Source organism: Paroedura picta, chromosome 1 (genome assembly GCF_049243985.1).
Source record: "Paroedura picta isolate Pp20150507F chromosome 1, Ppicta_v3.0, whole genome shotgun sequence".
NCBI lineage: Eukaryota > Metazoa > Chordata > Lepidosauria > Squamata > Gekkonidae > Paroedura > Paroedura picta.
The window spans coordinates 202,814,274-202,841,187 of record NC_135369.1 but is presented as its reverse complement, the minus strand read 5'-3'; the positions used below and the strand labels follow the sequence as shown (position 1 = coordinate 202,841,187).

General features: G+C 49.3%; 1 protein-coding gene across 1 annotated transcript in view; it reads right to left on the bottom strand.

Annotated features, from left to right (window-relative positions):
- The window catches only part of PTCHD4 (patched domain containing 4), a 63,040-nt gene that overhangs the window by 21,720 nt on the left and 14,406 nt on the right, over positions 1-26,914 (bottom strand). Inside the window, exon 2 of the mRNA XM_077317075.1 lies at positions 16,057-16,537. Within this exon, the coding sequence (XP_077173190.1) occupies positions 16,057-16,537 (481 nt within the window). The remainder of the gene's footprint in view (positions 1-16,056; positions 16,538-26,914) is intronic.

Genomic DNA, 26,914 nt, shown 5'->3' with positions numbered 1-26,914 from the left:
AAGCCCAAGGCAGCGCGTAGGAGGCCAGCAGCCGCCCCTTCGCCCCGAGGTGGCCAAACCGAGCTGAAGCACTCAATCCTAATTTCTATCCCTTTCATTAAATAACGGAGTGACAATTCTGGTTTCCCAGCCTGTAAGCCGGGGCTATTCAAACTGCGGCCCTCCAGATGTCAATGGACTACAATTTCCATGAGCCCCTGCCAGCGAACGCTGGCTCAAGAGAATTATAATCCATGGACATCTGGAGGACTGCAGTTTGACATCAAATTTATGGCATCAGATGAGCAACGCATGATTGTGACTCCTGGCTAGGATGATTTGGCAACCAAATCTTGGTACTTCCTGTTGGACTGCTGTTGGGTCAAGGGGGGAGTGAATTTCCAGTTGATGAAACCTTTCTGGGGCCATTGTGAAACCCCCGGGTTTCACAAAACCCCAGTTGAGAAAACCTGCTCTAAAGCTAAGCACAACAGTTAAAATGTTCAAGGTAGGGATGCCAGGCTCCAGATGGGATTCAGGAATCCCTCGGAGTTATAGCTCATCTCCAGCTCTTCTCAGATCTCCTGGAGAAAATGGCTGCTTTCGAGGGTGAACTCTATGGCATTGCTCCCTACTGAGGTCCTCCCCAGGCCCTACTCCCAAACCTGCAGGAATTCCCCAACTCGGAGCTGGCAGCCCTACCCCTGACCTCCCCTCCCCAACAGCGGAGGTCCCGGAAATCCTACCATAAATTCAGACCCACCCATGATTATGACAAAGTATCTCTACTTGTTCTTGGGTGGAGAAGGGGAATGATGTGGAACATAAGCAAGGTCAGGGGGGAAAGGTGTGAAGGGGAATGAAAGATCTCCTGGGATCATGGAAGGATCATGATCTGCTCTCATTCCACCGGCTCGTTTCAGTTTCAAGGAGCCCCGTTGAGCCGTGCTCTCCGCTCTGCCATTCAAACCCAAGGAGATGAATGTGCCACTTGAGTCCACGTTGACATTATTGGCAAAGCAGTTTAAGACTTGCTTACTGATGCTTGGTCTAGTCCAAGCATGGGTTGCTGGATATTTAAAAACAACAAAAAACTTGTGGCTGGCAGTCTTCCAAGCTTTCACTCTCCCACTCCCACTTCAGAAACACATATTAAGGAGAGGAGAAATCCATTTGAAATTCATCTTAATGGAACTGGTAGATTTTCGGGTTCTAAAGTGTAGTAACATGAACAGAGATGGTCAAAAAACGCTGCTACCTTTCCCCCTTGGAGGTATGCTGTTCCTCATAGAAAGTAGATTGAAATGCCTCTGAGGGAATGAATAAATTAATTTCTGCTGATGTAATGTTGTCATAGCAGAGGTGGGAGGGTCTGAACCAAATAAATGGCACCTCAAGCTCCCATTGGTGGATGAGGGACTAGGGGCTGTCCCTTCACCCATTGGTCTATGGTAGCACAGGGGAGGAGATAAAACATGTTAATGTTTATGCATGCGAAAACAGGTGTCTTTGGCATCTTCATAAAAGAAAAGTCGTAGTAAAGCTAGTTTCAAACACTGCACAGGAACCAGTGGAAAAGGCGCACTTGCCACTATCACGGGGGAGGACAATGAGTAATCAAAAATAGCACAGTGGGTTTTTCATGGTGAAAACAGCACCATATGCTGAATTTTTAAAAACGTCTTTTTTTGTGATGTTTCCTGCCGTCCATAATACACCCATGTCTGCCAGTTATGGCTATCTCAAGCCAGAAGTCTACCTCTTGTGGCAAAAAAGGCCAATGTACTACAGATCTGGCTCCCAGCATGGGAATGAGGAGGGGCCATTGTGCTGGATCCTCAGTTTCTCTTTCGGAAGCTGCTTTCAAGCCACACTTGTCATTTTGGAGATTAGCTGTGTTTGTCTCTTTGAAGGGCAGGATTAGCAGACAAGTTGCCAGTCGCGATCCAGGTCCTGACAGAACTAACAAAGTTCCTCAGGGCCTATGGTTGAGGCCAGGATGACTGGAGAACAATCCCCTCTGCATGCCCCTCTCTCTATGCTCCCCCCCCATTTTTTGGAAACATGTTTCCAGCATGGGAACAGAATGGCCAGCGAGACAATGGTGGCAATGGAATGGCAAAATGCTAAATTTCAAAATGTTTTACATTTTTAAATTATTTTAAATTATTTTAATGTTTATACATTTTGTGAACTGCCCTGAGCTCATCTGCAGGAAGGGGTGGTCTAGAAATTGAAGTATAAAAGAAAGAAACAAAATATAGCTTCACATCACCATAAACCTCCGTGAAACCCTGTTGCCCACTGACGCTCCGAAACAACACCGCTGATGTCACTATGTTGCTTCCTGGTAAAACACAGAGCTGACACAGGGAACTCTTTGGTTTTGTCACGGGCGTTCTGGCAGTTCCTAGAACTACTCTTTGCCACTTCCTGTTTGTACCAGCAACATGATCACACCACTTCTAGGGTGTGCTGAAGGGACATCACCACGTCACTGATGCAACACTGGCCTAGGCCTTCCCCTGCTGTCAATAAACCCCCCCCACTGGCCAGATGGTATGGGCCTAGCTGCTCTGACTATGGAAGCAAATGAGGTTGAGAAGGCTCCCTGAGGAGTTGTCAGCTCTGTGTGCAGAAAATGGAAGAAGTGCCATAGAAGCAGCTGTTTTCTCCACCTGGGTAGCCCAAGGAAGCCTGATCCTGTCAGATCTTGGAAGCTAAGCAGGGCGGCAGGATCTCTGTGCTCTGGAGATGAGCAGTAACTCCCAGGGATCCCCAGGCCTCACCCAGAGGCTGGCACCCTTAGGATGTACAGGCCTCCTCTCCTGCCCCAGCCCGAATCCCGCATGATGGCTAAGGCAGCAGAAGCCCGGCTCTTTCATTCAATTGAAAGCCTTCGCAGCACACAATTCGTAATTGTCCTGGTAATACAGGGAAAGCAAGACACGACATGGTGATTAATGGCCGCTCGGTGGCTCCCCTGGCAACGGTCCATGGCAGATCAGCAAAATGAAGTTGGAATTGTCCCGAAGTTCGCTGCCAGTGCAGCACAGCTGGCCATTGGGGGGTGGGAGGGGCGGAGGAGTAAATGAGGCCCTTCTCTCTGCCCAAAGTGCAAATAGCCAAATGGTGCTGAGCTGGGGCTTAGTGTTGCTGGGCACCACCGGCAGGGGATCGGGGGGGGGGGGAGGGGAGATTTGCCAGATTCAGGTTAGGAAACTCCTGGAGATTTGGGGCAGGACCTGGGGAGGGCAGGGGCCACATCTGGCCCCATGGAGGCAGCCTCCTATCGTCCTTTGCTCTCTTTCTCCTTTCACAGAAATGTTTGTTTTGCAAAATGGTGCTTGCTTGCACCTAATTCCACCATTCTGCGCCTTTCATCATCTACCCCAGCGGTAGTCAAACTGCGGTACTCCTGACGTCCATGGACTTCAATTCCCATGAGCCCCTGACAGTGAATCCTGTGTATGGACGGGGGCGCAGCTTCCTCGTTGCACGCCGGCTGCCCCAGTGCAATGGCCCCGTGCATGCAATGCAGGGCCAGAAGCGCCGGGAGTGTTTTGAAGCGGTGGCAGCAGCAGCGGCGGGGACAGGGGTTTGGGGCTCCAACTGCACGATGGTGGGGAGTAGCATGCTGCTTTCCCACCATCGTGGGGGTGGGAGGGCGCCTCTGTCAGCTCCGTGGAGCTGCTGAGCTTGCAGGGGTGAGAGGCATCCCTGCAGGGATGCTGTAAGTCAGGGGATGAGTCGGGCCTTCCAAGTATGTACATGGCTAGCTCGATCTAGCCCTCACCCGCACCCTCGGGAGTCCCAGGGACACAGAAGAATCCATGTTTCCTTAATGCTGGGAGAATCGAACCCAGCATGCCAGATTAGAAGTCCGCACTCCTAACCACTACACCAAGCTGGCTCTCTTGGGTCACCTTGGACTAATCCCAGTTGTCTTGGGGCATTTCTTACAGAGCAGTCTGTCCTGGTTTAATAAACCATAATAAATATATACATGCATACACAAGACAGTTCTGTTAGAGCTCTCTCAGCCTCAACTACCTCACAAGGTGTCTGTTACGGGGAGAAGAGGGGAAAGGTAATCGTAAGCTGCTCTGGGACTCTTTCTGGTAGTGAAAACCAGGGTATGACAAATCAGTTCTTCTTCATCACCGGTTCCAACCCCACCAGCATATATGTAAAGTTAGGATAGGATACTGGAGATCTTCAAGCAGAGGCTGAACAGGAGGACCTTTACATTTCCTGAGCTGAATACTGGAGAAGATGGAAACACACTCCAAACACTGTGACCTAAAGCTGAAATCGTATATTATTATTGTTGCTGTTGTTGTTGCATTTATTACCCGCCAATCTCGGCACAGCCGGCCCGTGGCGGGTGACAAAATAAAACAGTATAAACCCCTAAAATCCCTATTTCCATTAAAACCAACAATTAAACTACGAACAACAACCGGCGGCAACCAACCCCCCCACCTTGCTGGAAAAATCAGGGAGAGGATGACCCCCCACCGATGACATATGGTGGGGTACTCCTCCTTTGTGGCAGGCCCATAGATCTTCTCTTCGCCCTGCCCTCAACCATAAGCCTGGTGGAAGAGCTCCGTTTTCAAGGCCCTGCAGAAGGCCGAAAGCTCCCACAAGGCCTGCAGCTCCTCCGGGAGCTCATTCCACCAGGTGGGGGCCAGGACCGAAAAATGGTGGGAGAATCCCTGGGTATCACCAGTGCAAAATATTTAGAGCAGACCTCAAAGCTGTGGGTATAGTTCACTACACCGGAGAAGATATTAAGCAACACAATTGGGAACAGAAAGGGTGATAGAAGAGGCCGTCAAGGAATGCTGCAAAACTGCTGGCCTTGGGAAAGATTCCTCCTGGCTGGACCAGCTCCCTCCTATTAGGGATGATGTACGCGCACCTCGAGCTCATCCCTGCCGCAAACCATGCCCCTTTCCATCTAAATTGTGCTCGGGATGTGCGTCAGTGCATTTTAAACACGAGGAGTGACAGACTCCGTAAATTAAAGCAACCCCAACATAGCGCAGATCTGGGACAGGTCCTTAAATAATGCAGATCAGCAAAGAAACTGCAACGGCCTGGGGGGAAATGCAAAGACAGAGCCCCATAAATACCTGCGATAATCGGCATGGGGAGAGGGAGGTGTGAGGGCACAGAGAATGCCTCTGAGCCGCCAAACAGATGACAAGATAGCATTTTGGATATTGTAAAGACTAACGTTAAAAGGAAATCAGAGATGTTTCATCTCTACGCTTGGTCAGTGACACTTGTCTCGTATCCAAAGGACTCCCTAGAATGGGGAAACAGTCTTCTTTGCCTATTGTTTGTATGGCAGGGATTATGGGACAGGCTGGCCCTATCTTGGCAGATTTCGGAAGCTAAACAGGATTAGCATTTGGATGGGAAACCATGAAGGATAGGTTGGGGGAGCTTGGTCTGTTTAGCCTGGAGAGGAGACGACTGAGAGGGGATCTGATAACCATCTTCAAGTATTTAAAAGGCTGCCATATAGAGGATTAAGCAGAGTTGTTCTCTCTTGTCCCAGAGGGACGGACCAGAACCAATGGGATGAAATTAATTCAAAAGAAATTTCATCTCAACATCCGGAAGAAGTTCCTGACAGTTAGAGCGGTTCCTCAGTGGAACAGGCTTCCTCGGGAGGTGGCGGGTTCTCCATCTTTGGAGATTTTGAAACAGAGGCTGGATAGCCATCTGACGGAGAGGCTGATTCTGTGAAGGCCTAAGGGGGTGGCAGGTGACAGTGGATGAGCGATTGGGATGTGAGTGTCCTGCATAGTGCAGGGGGTTGGACTAGATGACCCAGGAGTTCCCTTCCAGCTCTATGATTCTAAGTCCAGGTGAGCTGAGCAGAGGGAGGAAATGGCAAACCACCCCTGAACTTCTCTCACCTTGAAAACCCCAAGGGACTGTCATAAGTTGGCTGCAACTTGATGACAGTTCTCACCACCACATGTCATGCACATTGTTAATGATGTGTAGAAATCATAGCATAATTGTCTGCCACAGTGGTGGCAGAACTGTGCCTCTCTCTAGATGTCCATAGACTACCATGATAATTATATTCCATGGACATCTGAAGAGCCAGTTTGTCCACCCGGGTCTACATCAACAACTATCTCACCTCAGGAGTATCATCTTTATATGCAAATAGAGAATTTGGAATAGGTCCTCCAGGCAATTGTCAGGGGAAGGGGGATTTATCAGGAACAGGAGGGAGGCCCACCCAATGTACAGTGACGTGTCTGCAAAACTGCCCATGTGACCCGTAAGGGGCATCATGTCTGGGACACCAGGGTGAAACTCTTGGATTGGGTAAAAACTCTATGGTACATTTGGTTCCTACCATAGAGTTTTTGCCCAAATACTAGAACTATGTCATAACTTTCTGGATGTGATGTTACTTCTGGGTCATGTGGGTGGTGACATAGGTATATCACTACCTGTTGGATAGATCTCTCTCTTTTTCAAGGTAAGTTTCCCCCACGGGTCAGCGGCTTAGTGGCAGGGAGGTGGGGCCTAGCAGTGGGGGATCCCTACCTTGACTGGGGGGTCTGGCAACCATACTTTGGAAGAAGGTGGACCTTAGGAGAGGTAGCATAGGGACATTGGCACAAAAAGACCCGAGTTTACATCGATGAGATAGTGGGGGTGGATTCGGCCCTTTGCTGGCCACTCCACTAAAGCAAATCTGTGGGAAAACAATAGCTTTTAAAGTCCACGGTAGTCTGGCTATCTGCCGTTGTTCTCTGTACTCTATGAGGAAACTGTATCCTCATCCTCTCTGTCTGGCTCTCGATAATTTTCTTTTGCCTAAAACTGGCACCCAGTTTACTTTCACCTCATTACAAACAAACCCTTTTCTCATTGTTTTAAAAATCTCTCACCTCCTACTTGGTATCAAGTAGGGCTGCCAGCCCCACGGTAGGGCATACCTGGAGATGTTGGGGTTAGAGCCTGAGAAGGGGAGGGTTTGGGGAGGGGAGGGCCTTCAATGGGGGACAATTCCATAGAGCCTTAAAGCTTTGGTTGTCCCTGGTGTGGGTGGGATGGCAGGGGGATGGCGTGTTGCCAGCTCCAGGTGGAGCTGGGGAGTTGACTGTCCAAAGCATCCATTGAAATTAGCTGTATTGGGAGATGAGCTGTATTTCTGGGAGATCCCCAGCTCCCACCTGGAGGCTGGCATCCTATGCAAGCTGCCATTGACTCCAAGTAAACCGATCGCTATGGCCTAGAGATCAGTTCTAATCCCAGTAGATCTCCAGCCACCACCTGGAGGTTGGCAACCTTAGCATGAAGGGCCAACAAGTTTATAACCAGATGTTATCAAGGCAGGGAAGAGGGTGCCTCAGGAACACCCCCTCAGTTTGCCTCAGAGATCTCTTGTTGTAAATAGTGCCAAGCACTGGGAGGCCAATAAATATTTTTGGCTTCTATAATAAGCTGCTTTTATATTAGATGGATTACTCCAATTTGTTTTATTGTCCATACAAGGCATGCAGCATACAGTCATCAGAATCAGTCAGTGCCAGCCAGGTACACATTTGCAGAGTGAAAATGGAGCTGTGTCTTCTTTTATTGCCTTCTTTGTCTTGATCTTGATCAGTGATTATTTTGATTGTAAGTCTCCTCAAGCAGGAGTGGCATGAATTTCTCCCAGATACATAGAGCTGGGTTTTTTATACCACACTTTCACTATCCTAAGCAGCTTGCAAGCACCTTTCCCTTCCTCTCCCGTGTGCTCTGACAGTACTGCTCTGCAAGAACAGCTCTAACAGGACTGTGACTAGCCCAAGATCACCCAGCTGGCTACATGTGGAGGAGTGGGGAGTTAAACCAGGATCTCCAGATTAGAGGCTATCACTCTTAACTACTTAACTACTATATCAGGATGGCTCTAGACAAATAAGTAACAAACCATGAAGAAGCTCATATGCACAGATCCCCAAGGAAAACATCTCAAAATGTGGATTTCCCCTTTTAAAAATAAGCCCATTGCAAAGTCAGTAGGTTCCTGCCAACACCTAGACCAATTCTGCACAAGGAATTTGCCCCTGGACAGCCTCTCGTTGCTTGCACATGATGTCGGCATTAGTGCACATGATGTCGGCAGCAACCCAGAGCTCTCCAGTAGGTGGTGTGAGTTTTTGTCAGATTTGACCTGCGATGAGGGAAATCGGCAAAAACTGATTCCCACTTTTTGTTGAACTGCAAATCAAGACACACACTGGGAGAGATGTGTGACGGCCTTGGTAGTGTTTTGCTTGTCCTTGCATCTGCCCTCCCCTCTCCATTTCCTGCTCAATTAAAAAAAATATGGTGTGGTCCGTGTTGCTACAGAAGCACAAAGCAATGTGCCCTCATGTCAAATAAAATGTTTTCTTCAGTGTGCACGGTAATATTGGAACTGGGTGGCTACAACACATTCCTGCTTGTGTTTTCTGGTGGTGGGGTATGAATGGGGAAATGAAGGGGAGGCATGTGATCCAGTAGCCCTCTCCCTATTCGTTTGGCATCTGTGCTCTTCGTTTTCAATCTTTATCATGAACACACAATTGTCGGTAGGGCCAGTCGCTCCCGACGCCTGCGCAGGCCTGGCTGCATTGGGAGTGACCATCCGCTTTGGTTGCCAAAGCGCCCAACCCTAATCATGGGGTCCAGTTACCATGGACAGAAATCTACCTGAACTTAAAAAGAGACCATTATACAAAGAATCCCGAAAAGAGAACTAAGGAAATGTTTTACTGTCGTGGCATTTTCCCATATCAACATGGAAGTGTATGTAAAAAAAAATAATTTGGGGTCTCCAGGGGGGGGGGAATGTTTGAGTCCCCCAAATAGCTGCTGTGAAGGGATTGATGGCTTGGGTTGATTGACAACCCGAGGAGTGGGGGTAGATGTTTGGGTTGTCCAGGCTCCCTGCTTCTCTGCTGCCTTATCGGGAGGCAAAAAGCAGGATAGTGTAGGCAGGTCTCCCGTCAGGAAGCATGAAAATGTGGTTTCCTGTCACGTGTTTGGAAGCAGGATGCAATGCATGTTCTACACCTCCATGCGAAATCAGTCCTATTAATGGATCTTTCCAACAGAAATCACTATCTGAATTAGGACAATAAAATCAGAGTCCAGTAGCACCTTTAAGACCAACAAAAATTGATTCAGGTCTTGAGCTTTCGAGTGCAAGCACTCTTCCTCAGACTATGAACTCCTTACATGACAGGGAATATATAGCAAAAATTAATTCTGTGACATTAGTAGACTGTATCTATCTATCTGAATCTATCTCAATGAGGGGTAGAGATCTCACATCAGGCACAAACCTTAATGTGAAACTGGACATGGATTACGAGGCAGTAGGGTAACACTGTACAAAAATGATTCACAAAACGATTATGAGAAATTATTAAGGTCTGCCCATCCCCTTTTCAATTGCTCGGCCACTTCAGGAGGGCTGGCAATGGGGATTCTCTCTCTGGGTAACACATTGCCACCACACAATTGTAGTACATGGCTGTCAATTGGGAGAAGCAGGATTCCTAGCCACCTCTTTCACTCCTGAGGTCTCACTTCTGTGGTCTTCCACAGCCCCAGCACCGGAGTACTGTGGGGACAATTCACTGCAGGATACACCTCTCCAGAGAAGTAGTCAAGCTCCATCCTGTAACTCCCTGGAGCTTCCCTTTGCATTGGACTAGCGTTTCTGAGATAGGAAAGCTCAATGTGGTCAGAAAGCCGTGTCCAGCTTCCAATTCACGGAGGATTTAGTAAAAGAATAAGCTTCAGAAGCTTATCATGAGCATAGCATGAGTTAAGCAAAAAGAAGTCAAAAGAAATTGGGTGAAACACAATCCTTCTGTCTTCTGATAAAACATAACCTATTTGATGTTAAATACAGGGTTAGGTCCCTTTGCTTAAGGAGTTCCCCGCTTCTCATAGTGTTATCAGCTCACCTGGCAGCCGCATGGTCCAAGTAGGCTGCTCATTTCTTCTCCTAAGATCAAGCTCCTAATTTGAAGGTCAGCAGGTGAAAAAGAGCCCCCTTCCTGTGGTCAGCAGTAAATATACCTCCCTGGGAAGCTCCTTTCTCCAAGGGAATTTTGGGAAGAAGAAATCTGTATTCCCCGCCTGTTTCCTGGCTAGGCCAGTTAGCTTTAGACAGGAGATGAGCAAGTGATGAGCTGTCCCTCCCTTCTCTCTACAGCAGCTGCCCCCAAGCCCAGGTCTGCGGACCGCTCCCGGTCTGTGGATCAGTCAGTACCGGGCCGCGGATCTTCCACGTCCTCCTCCCCGGCTGCCGCCTCGGGGGCTGCCCTGCCACTGTGCCGCCGGCTCACCTTCAGTGCTCTCCGGCGGCTGCCATGGCTGGGGCATCCCCTTGTCGTGGCACTGCGCAGCTGCTGCTGGCGGCACCCTCCAGTGGGCGGTGGAAAGTCAGAGGCGCCAGCAGGAAAGCAAGTGGAGCAGGGGCTCAGGCGGCAGTAGCAGCAACGTCCCTCGGCAAAAGACTACCCCCCCACACTGGGCCTCAGTAAAATTGTCAAGCGTTGACCGGTCCCCGGTTATAAAAAGGTTGGAGGTCGCTGCTCCACAGCATAGGGGGGGGGACTGCATCCTTTTGAAATAGCAAGGGGGAGGGGCACTTTGCCACAGCAGGATTAATCACAGATGGCTCTGCTGAGCTTACACTGGACCTAGTACTTTCAGGGCAGCACCCAAAAGTCAAGGGCAACCAGGCCACCTAGTTTAGTTTCAGCCATTAGGTAGGTATCCCAAGCATAATTACAATCTAATCACCTTGCAGTTGCAACCTTATGACAGTGTAATGAAATCCATGTATCGGCAAGCTGAGAGTGAGAGGTTCTAATTGAGATGAAGCAAGACCTTGGTTTAGGGCTAACTCCCCCCCCCCCAATACCTTGCGGTCTCTTCGAGCTTCCTCTCCCTTAATATTTCATTTTCATCTCCAAATGCTGATTGGAGGAACAGTGAGCAGCCAAGTCTCAGTGCACTCACTCATCTGCCAATCAGAATTCTCACAGACTTTATCCTTCATCCGGGTCAGTCCTATTAAAGACAGCCTCTCTTCCAGTAGAGCAATTGACTTCTTGGGCCCCTTCCTAGTGCCAAAGAGCACCCAGCCGGCACACCGCTCATGCATGCTCTCCTGGCTGCTTGCACGTGACAATCTGCTAGGGCTGCCCCTGGTAATCTCCCACTGTTATGATTGATCTTCAGGTAACCAAGATAGTTTCCCCTGAAAGGGGGGTAGACTGTATGGCAGGGGTAGTCAAACTGCGGCCCTCCAGATGTTCATGGACTACAATTCCCAGGAGCCCATGCCAGCGAATGCTGGCAGGGGCTCCTGGGAATTGTAGTCCATGGACATCTGGAGGGCCGCAGTTTGACTACCCCTGGCCTATGGCTACATGCAATAAAATCTGACTTGACTTGACTCTAGGTATTTAGCAACCCAAAGCTGCCAACCCTACACTCTGCACATGCTCATGTTCTTCTTCACCAACTTGTCTTCTGTCTGTGTGGCCTGAACTTTGGATTTATTGCCTGGAACTGCAGTTGGATCTCCAACTTGGCCACCAAGTGCTTTTCCGTAGAGCACCCCCAAAAAATTGCCCCATGCAGAAAAGGATAAATGATATCTCCCCACCTTCTTTCTGTCTTTGCTTGCTTCTTGTCTCTCTCTGACCATTATTCTTCGAAGTACGGACAGCTCTGTGGTGCTAATTATTGGCTAAGCGCCATAACGGGGTGCTGACATAGATGGACTGTGTGGTATGTTATGCCGAAATGTGCTGAAATATTTCTCTGATGGTTTGCGGGCTTCCCTGAATTGTCTTGACAAAACGTCTCTGATTGTTCCAGTCAGTCACTGCCTCTATCTTCCTTCCTGAGTTTGCTCTGATAATTATTCTGATCCCGTATTTTGGAGTATACAGTAGTTATTCCCCTCCACCTGAACTTTGCTCTGGGTTCTATTCCGATGGCCAAGAAGAAGGGATCCGGGGATCCTCGCGAATTACAGCTCACCCCCAAACCAAATCAGCTCCCTTGGAGAAAACAGATGCTTTCAAAGGTGGACTTCAGAGCACTGTACCTTCCTGGGGTCCTTGCCCTCCCCAGATTCCATCTCCCAATCTCCAGGAGTTTCCCAACATGGATCTGGCCCCTTACCCCACCTGCTGGTGGCTGGTGGGGGGGGGGGACAGAGAATATAACAGGTATGGGAGGGGGTGAGGAATGCAAGGCAGATGGCAAAAAAGTCAAGGCACAGCTACGGAACTGCCAACTCGACATTGCACATGAAATAAAATCAATAAATCTTTAATTTGGAGCTTGCCCTTCTTGGAAGCTCAACGCAGGTCACAATATAAAATAAACAATTGTTCAGAATATTATATAAAAATATAAAAATTATATATATAATATATATATATATCCTTATCCATGGTTCCTCTATATATTTGTGAAGCAGCCTATGGGGTGGAACGTGTCTGGCTGTCCAAGTTGGATTAGGGCCAATCAGCAAAGCTGGCTGCACCCTGATTGGCCCTGTGCTGCAGCTCCCACACTCTGCCCCTGGACTCTAGCTTCTTTGCTCTCAGTCTTCTTTGCTCGTCTTCTTTGCTCTCAGTGCCTGGAGCCTGGAGCCTCAAGCCAGCAGCAGGTAAGGGGAGAGGCCCTGGGCAAATAGTTGTGGTGGAGGGCCCGCTAAGGAGGGCCTCTTGGCCTGCTAAAGAGGGCCTCTTGCCCTGCTAAGCAAGGCCTGATAACGAGGGCCTCCCGGCCTGCTTAGGAGCTCTGTCCCCGGCCTGCTAAGGAGCTGCCCAGCCCTCACCTGCCCTACTAGATCTGGCTGTGAGCTGTGAAAAATAAGAGTAATCCAGTGGTAGTTACCTAAGGTTTTTAAATATCAGAACTCAGTCCTGAAGTAGCTAACTCAGAACCTGAAGTAGCTAACACTGAATTCCTGTATTTCTCACGGCTGGGTATTCTTGTTGTTTTGCATATGCCCTCCAGGAGGTTGGCAACCCTAGCTGGCCACCGGCTGTCCCTCCTCAAACAAAGCTAGGCTGGGCTCACTTAAGAAAGCCCACCCTTGTGATGATACAGCGCATGGCTTCTGTTTTAATTGGGAGGATTAATTGGATTAATCTAAAACATAAAAAAGCAACCGTAACCGAATCAATTCTGCTTTGCTACAAAGAGCAATGGCCCTCTTGCATTTGCAGTTTAGTTGAAAAATCTGCCCACTCCTAGCACCCCAAGGCAAATTTCCCAGCACATTTTTCAACTTCCGAAACTAACAGCGCAAACACTCCCCTAGGAAGAATCCCCATTGAATGGGCCTGAGCAAAGTGCTGCCAACCTCCAGGTGCTACAGCAAACAAAAACTGGCCTCCACAGTAAATGGGAAATATCGGGAAAAGGAAGGAGCTGCCTCATTGTGACTCTGAAACCATAATCGATAGGGCTTCCAAAAGTGAAGAATAGTTATTTATGAAGTATCGTCAAGACCAGGGGTAGTAAACTGCGGCCCTCCAGATGTCCATGGACTACAATTCCCAGGAGCCCCCTGCCAGCAGGGGGCTCCTGGGAATTGTAGTCCATGGACATCTGGACGGCCGCAGTTTGACTACCCCTGATCAAGACAGTCATAAGTAATAACCAAACAATCTGTGTAAATCTGTGTACAAGTGTAATCCAGAAAATAGTTCAGGCAACAGTTCGACAGGTTAGTTCCAAGTGAAGTCCAAAGGAGGATACAGGAGTTCCTTGTTTCGCAGGGTGGCTTCTACGGTGGACCCAATAATGATAATATCAAGTTCCTCAAGGGAATAATTAACAATTTGACTTAGAAGAATTGTCCAAAAAAGGAACTAATTGTTGACCTCAGTGGTCCTTTTTCAAACTGCACCTAGCCTTCTAAATGAACCAGGGGAATCCCATTACTACTTATGACTTATTGCTAAAATCCCATTACTACCTATGATTGTCTTGATGATGTTTTATGAACAACTATTTTGTACTTATGGAAGCAATGTTTACTATAGCTTCAGAATCACAGTTACTCAGCAACCTCCGGGTGTTGGCTGGAGACCTCCTGGGATTAGATCTGTCCTCCAAGGCAGTGGTCCCCAACCCCCGGGCTGGGGACCGGTACCGGTCCATAGATCAGTCGTTACCGGGCCGCAGCTCATCCTTGTCCTCCTCCCCGGCTGCTGCCTCAGGGGCTGCCCTGCTACACTGCCGCCGGCTCACCATTGCTGCTCTCCAGAGGCTGCCATGGCTGGGGCTCCCCCTCGGCGTGGCACTGCCCAGCTGCTGCTGGCAACGCCCCCCAGTGGGAGGTGGGAAGTCAGGGGCACCGGCAGGAAAGCAAGTGGAGCAGGGCCTCAGGTAGCGGCAGCCCTCGGCAAAAGACTACCCCCCCCAGGCCTCAGTAAAATTGTCAAGCGTTGACCGGTCCCCGGTGATAAAAAGGTTGGGGACCACTGCTGCAAGGGACAGAGATTTGTTCCCCTGGCGATAATGGCTGCTTAGTAAAATGGACACTATGGCGTTATACTCCATAGCAGGGGTAGTCAAACTGCGGCCCTCCAGATGTCCATGGACTACAATTCCCATGAGCCCCTGCCAGCATTCGCTGGCAGGGGCTCATGGGAATTGTAGTCCATGGACATCTGGAGGGGCCGCATTTTGACTACCCCTGCTCCATAGAATCCTCTTCCCTCCCCAAACCCTGTCCTCCTCAGGCCCCATCTCCCAAAAGTTCAGGTATTTCCTAACCCAGAGCTAGCAACCCTATTTAGCGGGACTCTGAGTAGATCTGGTTAGGATGATACAGTAATAAAAAGGGGGATTGTTTTATTTGCAGGCCCGTAAAGTAAATTCCTTGGTCAGGATCCTGCAGGGATTTTCAGAATTCTGAGAGATACGTGGAGCCACAAAAATGGCTGCTGCAGGAGATGGAGCCAGCCACAAAACAGCTGCCACGGTTTAATAAGAACAACAATAAATAATAATAGACCTTATTTTCATAGCCTGCCCTTCCCAGTTGGCTCAGGACAGGCCACAGCAAAACAGAACCTACAAACAAAATTAATAGAAATGGGTTTTAATAAGCTATCTATAAACCATCTCTTTGAAACCTTACTGAGGGTGGTTAGGTTATATTGGGTGGGTCAGTATTTTATGTTGGGGTTTCACAGGCAGGAAGACTGGCATTCCTGGCCTTAACCCTGGGCCTGGCACAACAGCTCTGCCTTACAGGCCCTCTGGAACTGCTGAAAATCGCAGGGGGCCCTGATATCCCAGGAAGAACGTTTCACGAGGACAGTCTGACCTCTTTCAAACCAGGGGTCCTGAGCAAATTCTGTTTTTTTTGTTCTTAATGCTCTTAGCAGAAGAGGTGGTCCCATAATTCTGCTCACACCATGAGATCCTTGCAGTGTGGTGACAGCTGCTGCCAAAGGAATAATTTTAATAATCTGCACAACCAATTCAATCTCCAGGGACCAATCAGAAGCCTTGCTGGACAAAGGCCTCGCATTTGGCAGGGTCCAGGAAGAGAGCAGCAGTCCCAATCAGAGAGAATGCCGGAGATCTTTTCTTTCCATAAAAGAAAACTTTCTTTGTCCTTTTCTACTAACCTACTGTCAAAGTCAGCAAAACAACCATTCGTTTTCTCTGCTGAGCAACTAGTTTCCAATAACAATTCATCCTCCATTTTTGGGGGGAACTGTGGCCAATGCCAAATCCCCCTCTCTCATACTGGCTGAGGCCCTGGCACAATCGTCTCACCCATTTCATTCGGTTTGGGAATATATATTTATATACATTCTGGGCAAGAGGACGGATCAGTCTAAGAATATTAAAAAAGGAGGAGGAGGAGGAGGAGGAGGAGGAGGAGGAACAGGAGGAGGAGGAAGGTACAGCAAACCTGGCCATCAGCTCAGGTCACCATAAGCCCTTCATTACGTCTCTACTAATCCTGTCATTATGAAGACCAATAATTACCCATTGCGAAGAAAGGGATCCCCAAGAGCGTCGAGTTGTATTTCCCATCGGTAATGAAAAAGATCCCTGCTGCGGTGACGCTGGAGATGCAGACGGTGAGCACGCCCAAGAGACCCAGGAAGGGCTTGCTGCGGAGGCAGTCTTTCATGGAACTGGAGAAGATGGCAGTCAGCAGGATCAGCATAAGGCTGACCAAGATCTTGCTCCTGGCCAGGAGGCTGGTCTTGTGGAAGTCCCTCCACAGGCTAAAAGAGGCCAGGGCGTACAACTGCAGGTCCTCGTGGCTGAGCTGCAGTTTGTGCATTAAGTTGCAAAATTCGTTCTCCCATTTTTCGCCGATAAGGTCCTGGGCCGCCGAATGGTAGGTCTGGAGGTAGTACGTGATCTGGATGGCTCGGGCCGACTTCACCCGCTGGTCTTTGCTGTTGGGGACTTCCAGGACTCCACCGAGCTGGTGACCAATGAAACTGCTCCTCCCGTCCTTGGGGGAAAGAAAACCCAACCTGGATTATTCGCTGCCCAAGCGGTAGCACGATACCCCATCCCACCGTTAAATGCGTGCATGCCGAAGGAGGAGCGGAGAAACATCTCCGAAAGCTGAGTGGTCAGAAATGTGGCCTCCATAACTATAGGTGAGCTCGAGGAGGGTGGGGTGGGGAGCTCGAGGAAGCCATTTTAAAGAGCAACCACCCTGCATGCAGGAATGGGGAGGGGGTTCAGGACTTGTTCTTGGTCCTGCCCCTTCCCTTCTGTGTAGTTCTGTGGGCCTGAGCATCCCGTTCCTGCAAACGTCCCCGTAATGCAGTGATCCCCAATGAGGTCCCTGTGAGCACCATGGTGCCTGTCAGTGGGTTTCCTGGTACCCATTTGCTTCTTCCCCAAAGCCTCTCTTCCCCCTAACAAAGAGCCATTTCTGGGTTACCCCCACTTCACTGGCACAAGAGCCCAGGAGGCATTATGTTTGTGTCCACAGGGAACAACAATTTGTGAACCTCTGACTCCCTCCTGAAAGAATGCTTGGCTTAGAACCTCCCAACATTTTGTGATAGGTCTCAGTGACAGCCACTGACGGACTGCCTCCCGTGGCAGCAATTTTACGACTGCCTTGAGGTGGCTCCTCCCTCCCACGGCAGCCATTCCGTGGAGGCAAAGGGCCACACTTTCCCACCCACAACATTCCAAAAGCGCCCAATGGCTCACAAAAATCCACATTTCCAAAGGCCACATTTAGTGGTTTATTTCTTTGCATTTCATCCCACGTTGGATCGCAGCATTTTGTCTTCCCAGGTAAGGAGCATCTATCATCTAGCCAGGTGGGACATGGAGTAGGGGGATGCAGGCTGGTGGCAGGGGGATTTCAGGGAGCGGTCAGGAAATCTCCAATGTACTGACGTCTCCACGACATGCTGATGTCACTCAGAAATGATATCAGCACGTTGGAGGCAACACTCTAGCCTTTGGGGGAAACTCTATGGCAGGGGTAGTCAAACTGCGGCCCTCCAGATGTCCATGGACTACAATTCCCAGGAGCCCCTGCCAGCAAATGCTGGCAGGGGCTCCTGGGAATTGTAGTCCATGGACATCTGGAGGGCCGCAGTTTGACTACCCCTGCTCTATGGTACAGTTTTGCCCCCAAACCAGAGAAAGCACCATGCCTGGTATCCACCTTACTGCCGGCCACCATCATGCGCATCCACTTTGCAAGTCATCTGCACATCAACACTGTACACCCAGCTCTGCAAGTTTCAGGTGTGTTTGGGGAGCTGGTGTGCAGTAGCGGGTGGTGGCATGCATCTGCAACGGAGCCACAAATGCTGGCTCCATGAGCTTTTTGAAGGACAGGCATGAATGGTGGCAGCGGGTGGCATCTGTGGCAAAGCCACAAACACCATTCTGCAAGTGTCATGTGGGAGGGGCGCTTGGGGTATGTGTGTGTGCCAGAATGGGGGTTCTACCATCCCCAGTGGGGGCCTGGCATCCCTAACCTGGAGTGTTCCCAGAATAACAGCTAATCTCCTGACTACAAAGATCAGTTTCCCTTGGAGACAACGAATGCTATGGAGGGTGGACTCTGTAGCATTGTACCCCCGAGGTCCCTGTCCTCCCCAAGCCCCAAGGCGTTTCACACGTGGATATGGCAACCCTACCTCCCCATCCCCTGTGGGTGGCCAGAGGGGACTTGGCAACCCTAAGCTCATCTGCAGGCTACCAAGACCAGTTTCCCTGGAGAAGATGAGACAGGGGTCATTATCACATTATACCCTGCTAAGGTCCCCAACCATGCCCTTTCCAGGCCCCCAAATGTCCAGGCCTTCTCTGTCGGCAATCCTAGCTGGCAGCCTTCCCTTTCCTCTCCCCACAACAGACACCCTGTGAGGGAGGGGAGGCTGAGGGAGCCCTAATATTATTGAAGAAGAAGAGTTGGTTCTTATATGCCACTTTTCTCTACCCGAAGGCGTCTCAAAGCGGCTTACAGTCACCTTCCCTTTCCTCTCCCCACAACAGACACCCTGTGAGGGAGGTGAGGCTAAGAGAGCTCTGAGAGAAACTTGGTGTAGTGGTTAGGAATGCGGACTTGTAATCTGGCAAGCCAGGTTTGATTCCCTGCCCCTCCTCCACATGCAGCCAGCTAGGTGATCTTGGGCTCGCCACAGCACTGATAAAGCTGCTCTGAACTAACTCTTCTTCTTCTTCTGTTCTGACTGAGCAGTGATATCAGGGCTCTCTCAGCCTCACCTCCCTCACAGGGTGTCTGTTGTGGGGAGAGGAAAGGGAAGGCGACTGTAAGCCACTTTGAGCCTCCTTCAGGTAGAGAAAAGCAGCATATAAGAACCAATTCTTCTTCTTCAGTGATATGAGAGCTCTCTCAGCCTCACCCACCCCACAGGTTGTCTATTGTGGGGAGAGGAAAGGGAAGGAGACACCAGGTAAGGATGCCAGTCTCCAGGTGAGACCTGGGGATCCCCTAGAATTACAGGTCATCCCCAGATTAAAGAGTTCAGTTCCCCTAGAGAAAATGACTGCTTTAGAGGGTGGACTCCATAGCTTTATACCACACTTCTCTGGGTTCCTCCTTGCCCCAAATCCCACCCAACTCTGGCTCCACCCTACTCTGGCTCCGCCCCTACTTTCACCCCTCACCTGGGAATTGGAAACCCTACAAACAAATCTGCGAAGGTTTCAGCACTAGAACTGGGGAGGGGGTTATGGGGGAAGGAGATTCTTGGAGAAGACACTCCGTCAACCCCTTTTTCCTCAGAAGCAGCTGCTAAACCATTCACTTTGGGCCCCAGGAGAAAATGGCTGCTTCAGAGGGCAGGCTTCAATGGCTCCCTCCCTCCTTTTTTCCTGTCTACTTTTATACTTTCCTCTGTTTCTGTTCTCTGTCAACTTCCTATCTTCCTGCGTTTCTGTTCTCGGTTTCCTTCCTCCCTTCCTTCCTCCCTTCCTTCCTCCCTCCCTTCCTCCCTCCCTTCCTTCCTTCCTTCCATTTATTTGCCGCCCTCCCCTTGAGGCTCAGGGCAGTCTACAGAGAACATGAAGCCATAAGACAGGTACAATATAGGTTCGATAACTGCATCAATCAATTAATAATAACAATGATAACAGCAATAACGATAACAACATTACTAATAACTGAACTGTTAAGGCATTGACTGCAACCCCCCAGACTGGTCAGTGCAGTCTGCCCCATGGTGTACTTGGTGGGCATATCTGGGGGAGGGGGGGAGGTGTTTCTGGGGCCCAGGAGTTGTTGGGTCCATCACTCTCAGCCAAATGCCTGGCAGAAGAGTTCTGTTTTGCAGGCTCCTCTTATCTCCCAGTGACCCCTCCTCTAGCTCTCCCTTCCCAGGCTCCACCCTCAAATTCCTGGGATGTCCCCAGCCTGGAGTTGGGAACCCTTCTCTCACTTGTTTCCTAGAAGGACTGGCCCACGGGCACCCAAGGCAAGGAAGAGGAAGAGAAAGCGCAGGGCAGCCCGAGTTGGCAGAGGGGGCACTCAATGGGTACACGCCAAAGTAGCCATCTAAGCAAGGTCATGATTTTGCCAGAAGCTTTCCCTTGTCTGGGCAGACTAATCCGTACTTTGCATTTGTACCTTTCTTTAAAATGTACCTGGGATTCTCTTGCATCGTTTCTGCCGCTGGTGACTTGCAGCCCATGGATTTACAAGCCAGAGGTTCTTGGGAGAAATCTTGTGCTGCCCTTCCTGGGACACGTTATCAAGGCATCATGGAGAGAGAGTTCAAGCAGGGATTAAGGAGGCTTTTGAGGCAGGTTTTACTAATAATCTGATGACAAGTGCGCCTTTTCATTCTGGCTGCCCACCAAAGCAAAACCAACAGCTCAGACAACTGGACAAGGACGCTTTCTACCAGGAAATTCATAGGGTTCTAAGGTTGCCAACCTCCAGGTCCAGCATGGAGATTGCCTAGGGTTGTAAATCCCCAGTTGGGCATCCCCTGAGTTGGTACCTTTCCCCAGCTTCAGTGGTTGAAGAAACTGGGGAAACCCCCCTTTTCCCCAAAAAAAACAGGCAAGAAGCCGGGGGGGGGGGGGAATACTGTTTTTACGTATCCTGGAAGTTACATAAAGATATTGGTGACATCGGGGTGGGGTGGGGGGGCTGTCTGGGTTTGGGGCAAAGCTTTATGGTGAAAAGCTAATTCTGCCATAGAGTTTTGTGCCAGACTGTCACCCCCGACGTCACCAATGTCCTTATGTCAAGTCTGGAGATGTAGAAATTTTGCTTTTTTCAGGCTTCTCCCCCCCCCCCCCATCCCCTGCTAGCTGGTCCCATGGGCCACCAAGCTATTTCAGTTGCTGTTATTTCAGTTGATTGGCTGCTATTTCAGTTGATTCCCAAACTACGGAGATCAGTTCTCCTGAAGAAAATGCTCTCTTCAGAGGCTAGACTCTACAGCCTTGTCCTCTGCTGAGGACCATCCCCATCCATTCTCCCACCCAGGCTGCACCCCCCTCCCAAAATCTCCAGGTATTTCCCAACCTGGAGTTGGCAATGGTACAAATCTAGGCCACATCTGGGCCAGATGTGGGAGGCCTCCAGTGGCTCTAAATAAACGCCCATCCACTGGTGGTAAAATGTTGCTCCCATTTCTACCAGGGAGAAAAACCTTCTCAAAAGTTTGAAGGCACAAAATATTCCATATTCCATATTCCTTATTCTAATAATTTTCTCTCTCTCTCAGCTTTGTAGGTCATGCCCCATATTTAGGGGTATTTGGAGTGAGCGAATCAGCGTGCCTGGGCATTGTGTGCGTGTGCTACATCAGCGTCCTACAACCTTTTTTTGGTTGCGGCCCGTTGCCAAAGGGTGGGGGAAGAGGGCGACCTGGGGGCGCTGTGCATGCACGGCAGCCCCGCGTAAACACGCATACGTGAGCTGCCACGCGGGCGCAAACGCGCATGTGCAGCAGCTCTGTGTTTGCGCGGGGCTGCGTGCCAGAGGCAGTGCTTCCCTCTCCCTGCCTCCCTGCAGCAACAAGCTCGCCGGGCCACGAGCTAATTGGCCGCTTCAGTGGCCGATTTGCTCGTGGCCTGGTGAGCTTCTCACTGCGGGGGGGTGGGGGGGCGGAGAGACGGATCCGTGGCCCGCTGCCGAGGCTGGGGGTTGATGACCCCCATGCTACATCACTCTATCCATGGACTGCAATTCCCATGAGACCCTGCCAGCACCACAAAGTATGCCTCTCTAGCCCCCCCCCACCGCCAAATGGGAACAAGATTCCTTTATTAAAGTTTCAAGGCCCATAAATCCAAAGGGGGTAAAATAAGTAAAATAAGCACTATGCTTATTTAAACCATTAAGAAATCTTGGTGCACGCCTCCCAACCGTCCCCTTGCCTTCAGACTGACAAGCGGAGAGGCCAATCGTTGGCCCCCCATCCTGGACTGAGCCCACCCCCACACCCCTTAGCCTTTTATTTATACCGCGGAATGCGGTTTACAGCTGATTCATCTATACGCAATTGTAAAGACGGCCTTATTCGATGAGCTGCAGTATGAACTATGTTCTCTGCTGTTTCAGGGACATGCAGGCTGGTGTAATTGGAGTCCCAGAGAGCTTTTGGAATCAAAGGTTATAACTGGGAGTTAACATCATTTTTTTAACTGTTTTTCGAGGGATTCCAAGAACGTGCAGGTTTTATCCTCCGGGACTGAGTTTAGCACAACAGTAACTTCTTTCTAGCATTGGGGACAGGTGAGGTCCTCTTACTATTTTCAATGGAGGTCAAAAAGTTGCTTTCCTTTGTAGGGTAAATAGTACAAGAGGACTCATTGAAAATTACTCGTGGTTAGGGTGACCAGCCCCCAGGAACTAGCTGGAGTTCTCCTGGGATGACAATTGATCTCCAAGTGACAGAGAGCAATTTGCCTGAAGAAAATGGTTGCTTTGGAAGGTGGGCTCTATGGCTGCATACCCCACTGAGACCCCTCCCCTCAAGCCCCGCCCTCCTCTGGCTCCGCCCCCAAAATCTAAGCCAGGCTTTCTCAACCAGAGTTTCGCGAAACCCTAAAGTTTCCTGATGGCCCCGGAAGGGTTTCCTGGATGGGTGGGAGTTAATTTTAATATAATTTATATAATGTTTATATATCGTTAAAATTAGTTAAACATTTATCAGGTGATATGACCATATATGGTCATGTCAACCACCCACTCCTCTCAAAATGGCCAATGATGGGCCGGGAGGGGATGGGGAGGGGAGGGGAGGGGTCTCAGGTGGGTGTGTCCAAAGCTATGCTTCCTAAGCACATTCTGCACCATTGCACCACTTCTGGGGTTTCTCAAAGGCTGAAGAATGTGTCAGGCCTTTCTCAAGAGCAAAAAAACTCAAGAAAGGCTGATCTAAGCCTTCCGATTCCAGAGACGTTAACATATAAATCTAGAATCTCTCTCTCCTGAGTTGTCTTGGGAGCCTTTCCTCCATCCTGTGGTCTTTTTCATTGACCCCAAAACTCCAGCTCTTTTTCTGTGTGGTTAGAACCCAGGCAAAGTTCGACAGGCAGTGCTGTAAATATTCTTGCAAGAGAAATCCCTTTCCGGATTCATCAAAAGAACAAAATAACTTTTTACATCAAAGACTGTAAACTGCAATTCTAAAGGAATTATATATGCCATTGAATGTGTGAATCTTTTGTATGTAGGACTCGGCTCCAGACCTGTACAAGTCTGTGTACTTGAACATCTGAGCTGCATAGGAAACACAAGAATTTCAGCACCAATTGTTGAACTTTGGCTGGGTTCTAACCACACAGGAAAAGATCCACAGTTTGGGGTCACCAGAAAAGTTCATGCAAACCAGGGGATACCCATGCCCCACCTGAGGACTGGCATCCTTACCTGAAGTGCCAGCTTGCCCTAGTGGTTAAGAGCAGAGGCCTCTAATCTACAGAACCAGGTTTGAACTCCCCACTCCTTCACATGCAGCCAGCTGGGTGACCCTGGGCCAGTCCCAATTCTCTCAGACATCCTTCCACCTCACCTGCCACACAGGGTGTCTTTTGTGGGGTGAGGAAGATGGTTGTAAGCCACTTTGTAATTCATGAGGCCTGCTGGCTGTAGGCATGTGGAATTCGGTTCTAAGAAGTATATGAATCAATGTTGATTCAGACACTTTTTAGGCAAATCCAGACCAAATAGACCTTCCCCTGTAATTAAACTGCCTAAAAGAACCTTGGCCAAATTGCTGAACTGTGACTCAGGTTCAATTCAGCCATGCGAAGATCGGGCAGTTTAAAGCAGAGGTAGCCAAACTGCGGCCCTCCAGATGTCCATGGACTACAATTCCCATGAGCTCCTGCCAGCATTCGCTGGCAGGGGCTCATGGGAATTGTAGTTCACGGACATCTGGGGGGCTGCAGTTTGACTACCCCTGCTTTAAAGGGACCAAAATTTTCCTTTCCCATCTATTCTGTTGGGGGGTTGCAACAGGTCAGTTGTAATCCCCGGAGGAGATCTCCAGCCACTACCTGGAGATTGGCTACCGACCAGGATGGGATGCTTTGCCTATGCAGGGCCCTCCCGTGAATCACTGCCTTCCTCAGGAACATTAAACAGGAATCCACAAGAAATCAGACATTTGCAGTAATGAGATTAGAGGCATGCTCGAAATGAGGAACCTCACAGCCCTAAATCTCATTTGCTTGCTTGGGATCATCCATAAGACAATTTCGGCTCTGTAATAACTCGGCTTTATTATCTGACGCTCTGGAGAGAAGACGGGGGAACCGAACACAGAGGGCTGGGGACGGCTCGGATCATCTTCCCAAACTGCTTTGGGGATCTGCTGGATCCGTTAAGATTATGGCCAAAGACAGATGAAGGCAAAGAGGCAGGAAATCAGATCTTCCTCTTGTTAAAATGTCAACTCTGCCAACATTTAAGGACTTTGTGTTTTTAAAGAGAGGCCATAAGGATTGGGAAAAAATTGTGTTAGTAGATAGATTGGTTAACTCAGGGATAGTCAAACTGCGGTCAGTGGACTACAATTCCCATGAGCCCCTGCCAGCATTCGCTGGCAGGGGCTCATGGGAATTGTAGTCCATGGACATCTGGAGGGCCGCAGTTTGACTACCCCTGGGTTAACCTAACAACTTCAGAGTCCCTCCTCCACCCCATTGGCTATTAAATACATTGTGCGACTTTTACAGTCTGATTACATAGCTTCACCAGCTGAATTGCCGCTTTGGTGTTAAAGATTGCAGAAGACTCAATGCTGATAAATCTTTGCTGTGTGGTTTGTGCATATGATCTTTCCTCCAACTTGGTTTCTCCCCCTACACAACGGGATTAGCTGTGACCCAGAGGATTAGCTAAACCACGTCTGTTAGTGATCAAAGGGCCCATGTAAACCGGTGCTGTCCTATTAGCTTTGGGCTTGCCTGTATTCTCATTTTCCTCAACGGCACGGTCTTATCGGTCTGGGGTTTCTTCTTTTTCTGTTACGCACGTGTTTTGCTCTCTCTGGTCAATTCGATATCACATCATTTTATGCTGGCATTAAAACCTGCAATTTGAAGTTGCCGGGAGATATGCCAGGCATACAACAATGAAATAACGAATTGACCACTAGAGGGAGCCAAATGTATGGAACAGGGAGGTGGGGGGTGGGGGGAAGAGCTCAAAGCAACTGGAACAACAAGAGAGGACAACAAGAATGCCGAAAAGCCCTGAATCAGTTGATGCTACGATGACGGGGGAGTGTAAGATTGGTAGGTTGCAAATAGGGGGGATTAAGCATTTGTGGTTGGTGGTTGGTGCTGGTGCCTTACCCTGATATTTGCCCTCTTCTCTGCCTTGTAGATAGGAAACCACGGAGTAGGGGTAGTGCCATGGTTGAAGCACTAAATTAGGAACTACAAGTTCTGAGTTCAAATCCACACACCGCCATGATGCTTCTTGGGCGACCTTGGGCCTTGAGTCTATCCTACCTCACCGGGCTCTGCAGTGGAAATTTGTTGGATGACCTTGGGCCAGTCATGCCCTGTCAGCTTGAGCCTACCTCACAGGGGTATTACAAAGACAAAATGGAGGGGAAGAGGACGTAAGTCACTGTGGGTCCCCATTGGGGAGAGAGTCAGGGTACAACCAAAGTAAAATAATAAGTAAAATAAAATGTACACTGGCACTTATGACTGTTTTCCAAAGTAAAACAGGAAATCGGCTCCCTGTCCCAAGTCACATCACTGCGGTTTGTGGGCTGCCATTATGGAAGCCAGTGTCCAGTGGGACCTGGGGATCCCCCGGAATTGCAGTTCATGTTGGCATGAGTTTAAACATGCAGAGCAGGGTGCAGCACCAAGCTGCTTAAAAGAAAGTGATGTTTTTATTCTGAAAACGTTCTATGTAAACGTTCTATGTAAACGTTCTAAAATGTTTTATGCAAACCGCCCAGAGCCGTAGGGGAGGGCGGTATAAAAATCTAAATAAATAAATAAATAATAAATAAAAGGAACAAAATTTGTATAGAAAAAGGAGAGGAGAGGGAGTTCCAGCAATCTAACGGTTCTGTTCATTCTGTTCTAGAGGCAAGCAAGGAGGAAGTGTGCTCAAAGGAGCAGGAAGTCTCCAAATGAACAAATCAGGACATAGGAGATCATTTGAAGAAAAAAAACATGATCTAACCATGCTAAATACACATCTCTTCTGCCACCCCTCTTCAGATTCTTTTCAGTCATGCCCACTGCAGCTCTTGTGTATTCTAACAGTCTGGAGGTCAGATGTAATTCTGGGAGGTCTGCAGGCCCCACCTGGAAGTTGGGAACCCAGCCCTCCCTGTTTTATCACCACAAAACCCTTGTGAAGCAAACTGTGCACTGAAAGAATGACTGGGGATCGGAACAGCATCTTTCTCCTGTGCACTAACCACTACCCTGTACTGCCTCCTTCAAACGCTTTCCTGTGACTCTTTTCTCCCTGCAGGGGAGGGAGAATGTAGCATTTAAAGACGGAAGAACCCCCTGGCCAGCATATTTCTGTTATCTTGCGCATCCTGCTAGATTGATGACAAGCTGATTGCATCTCAAAATGCAATTCATAACACGGACGTGTCCGCTTCTCTGACGGAACACAAATAGGCTTCATGCGGTGATACAAACTCATACGCAAATTCTGGAGGGGCTTCGCCCTCCCCATTGCACCCACCGTGACTTGGTAACTCCCTTTCCCCTCGGGAAGTGCTTAGTGTGAAACGAGCCCCGACACAAAGAAGTGGGAAAGGTTTTCACTTGGTATCCAAATGAAGGGGTGGGTGGGAACTTCATGCAAATAAAAATGTGGTGGAAGTGTCACAACGTGCCAGATTTTAGTGCGGAAAATCAACCAGGCAGAGGAGGG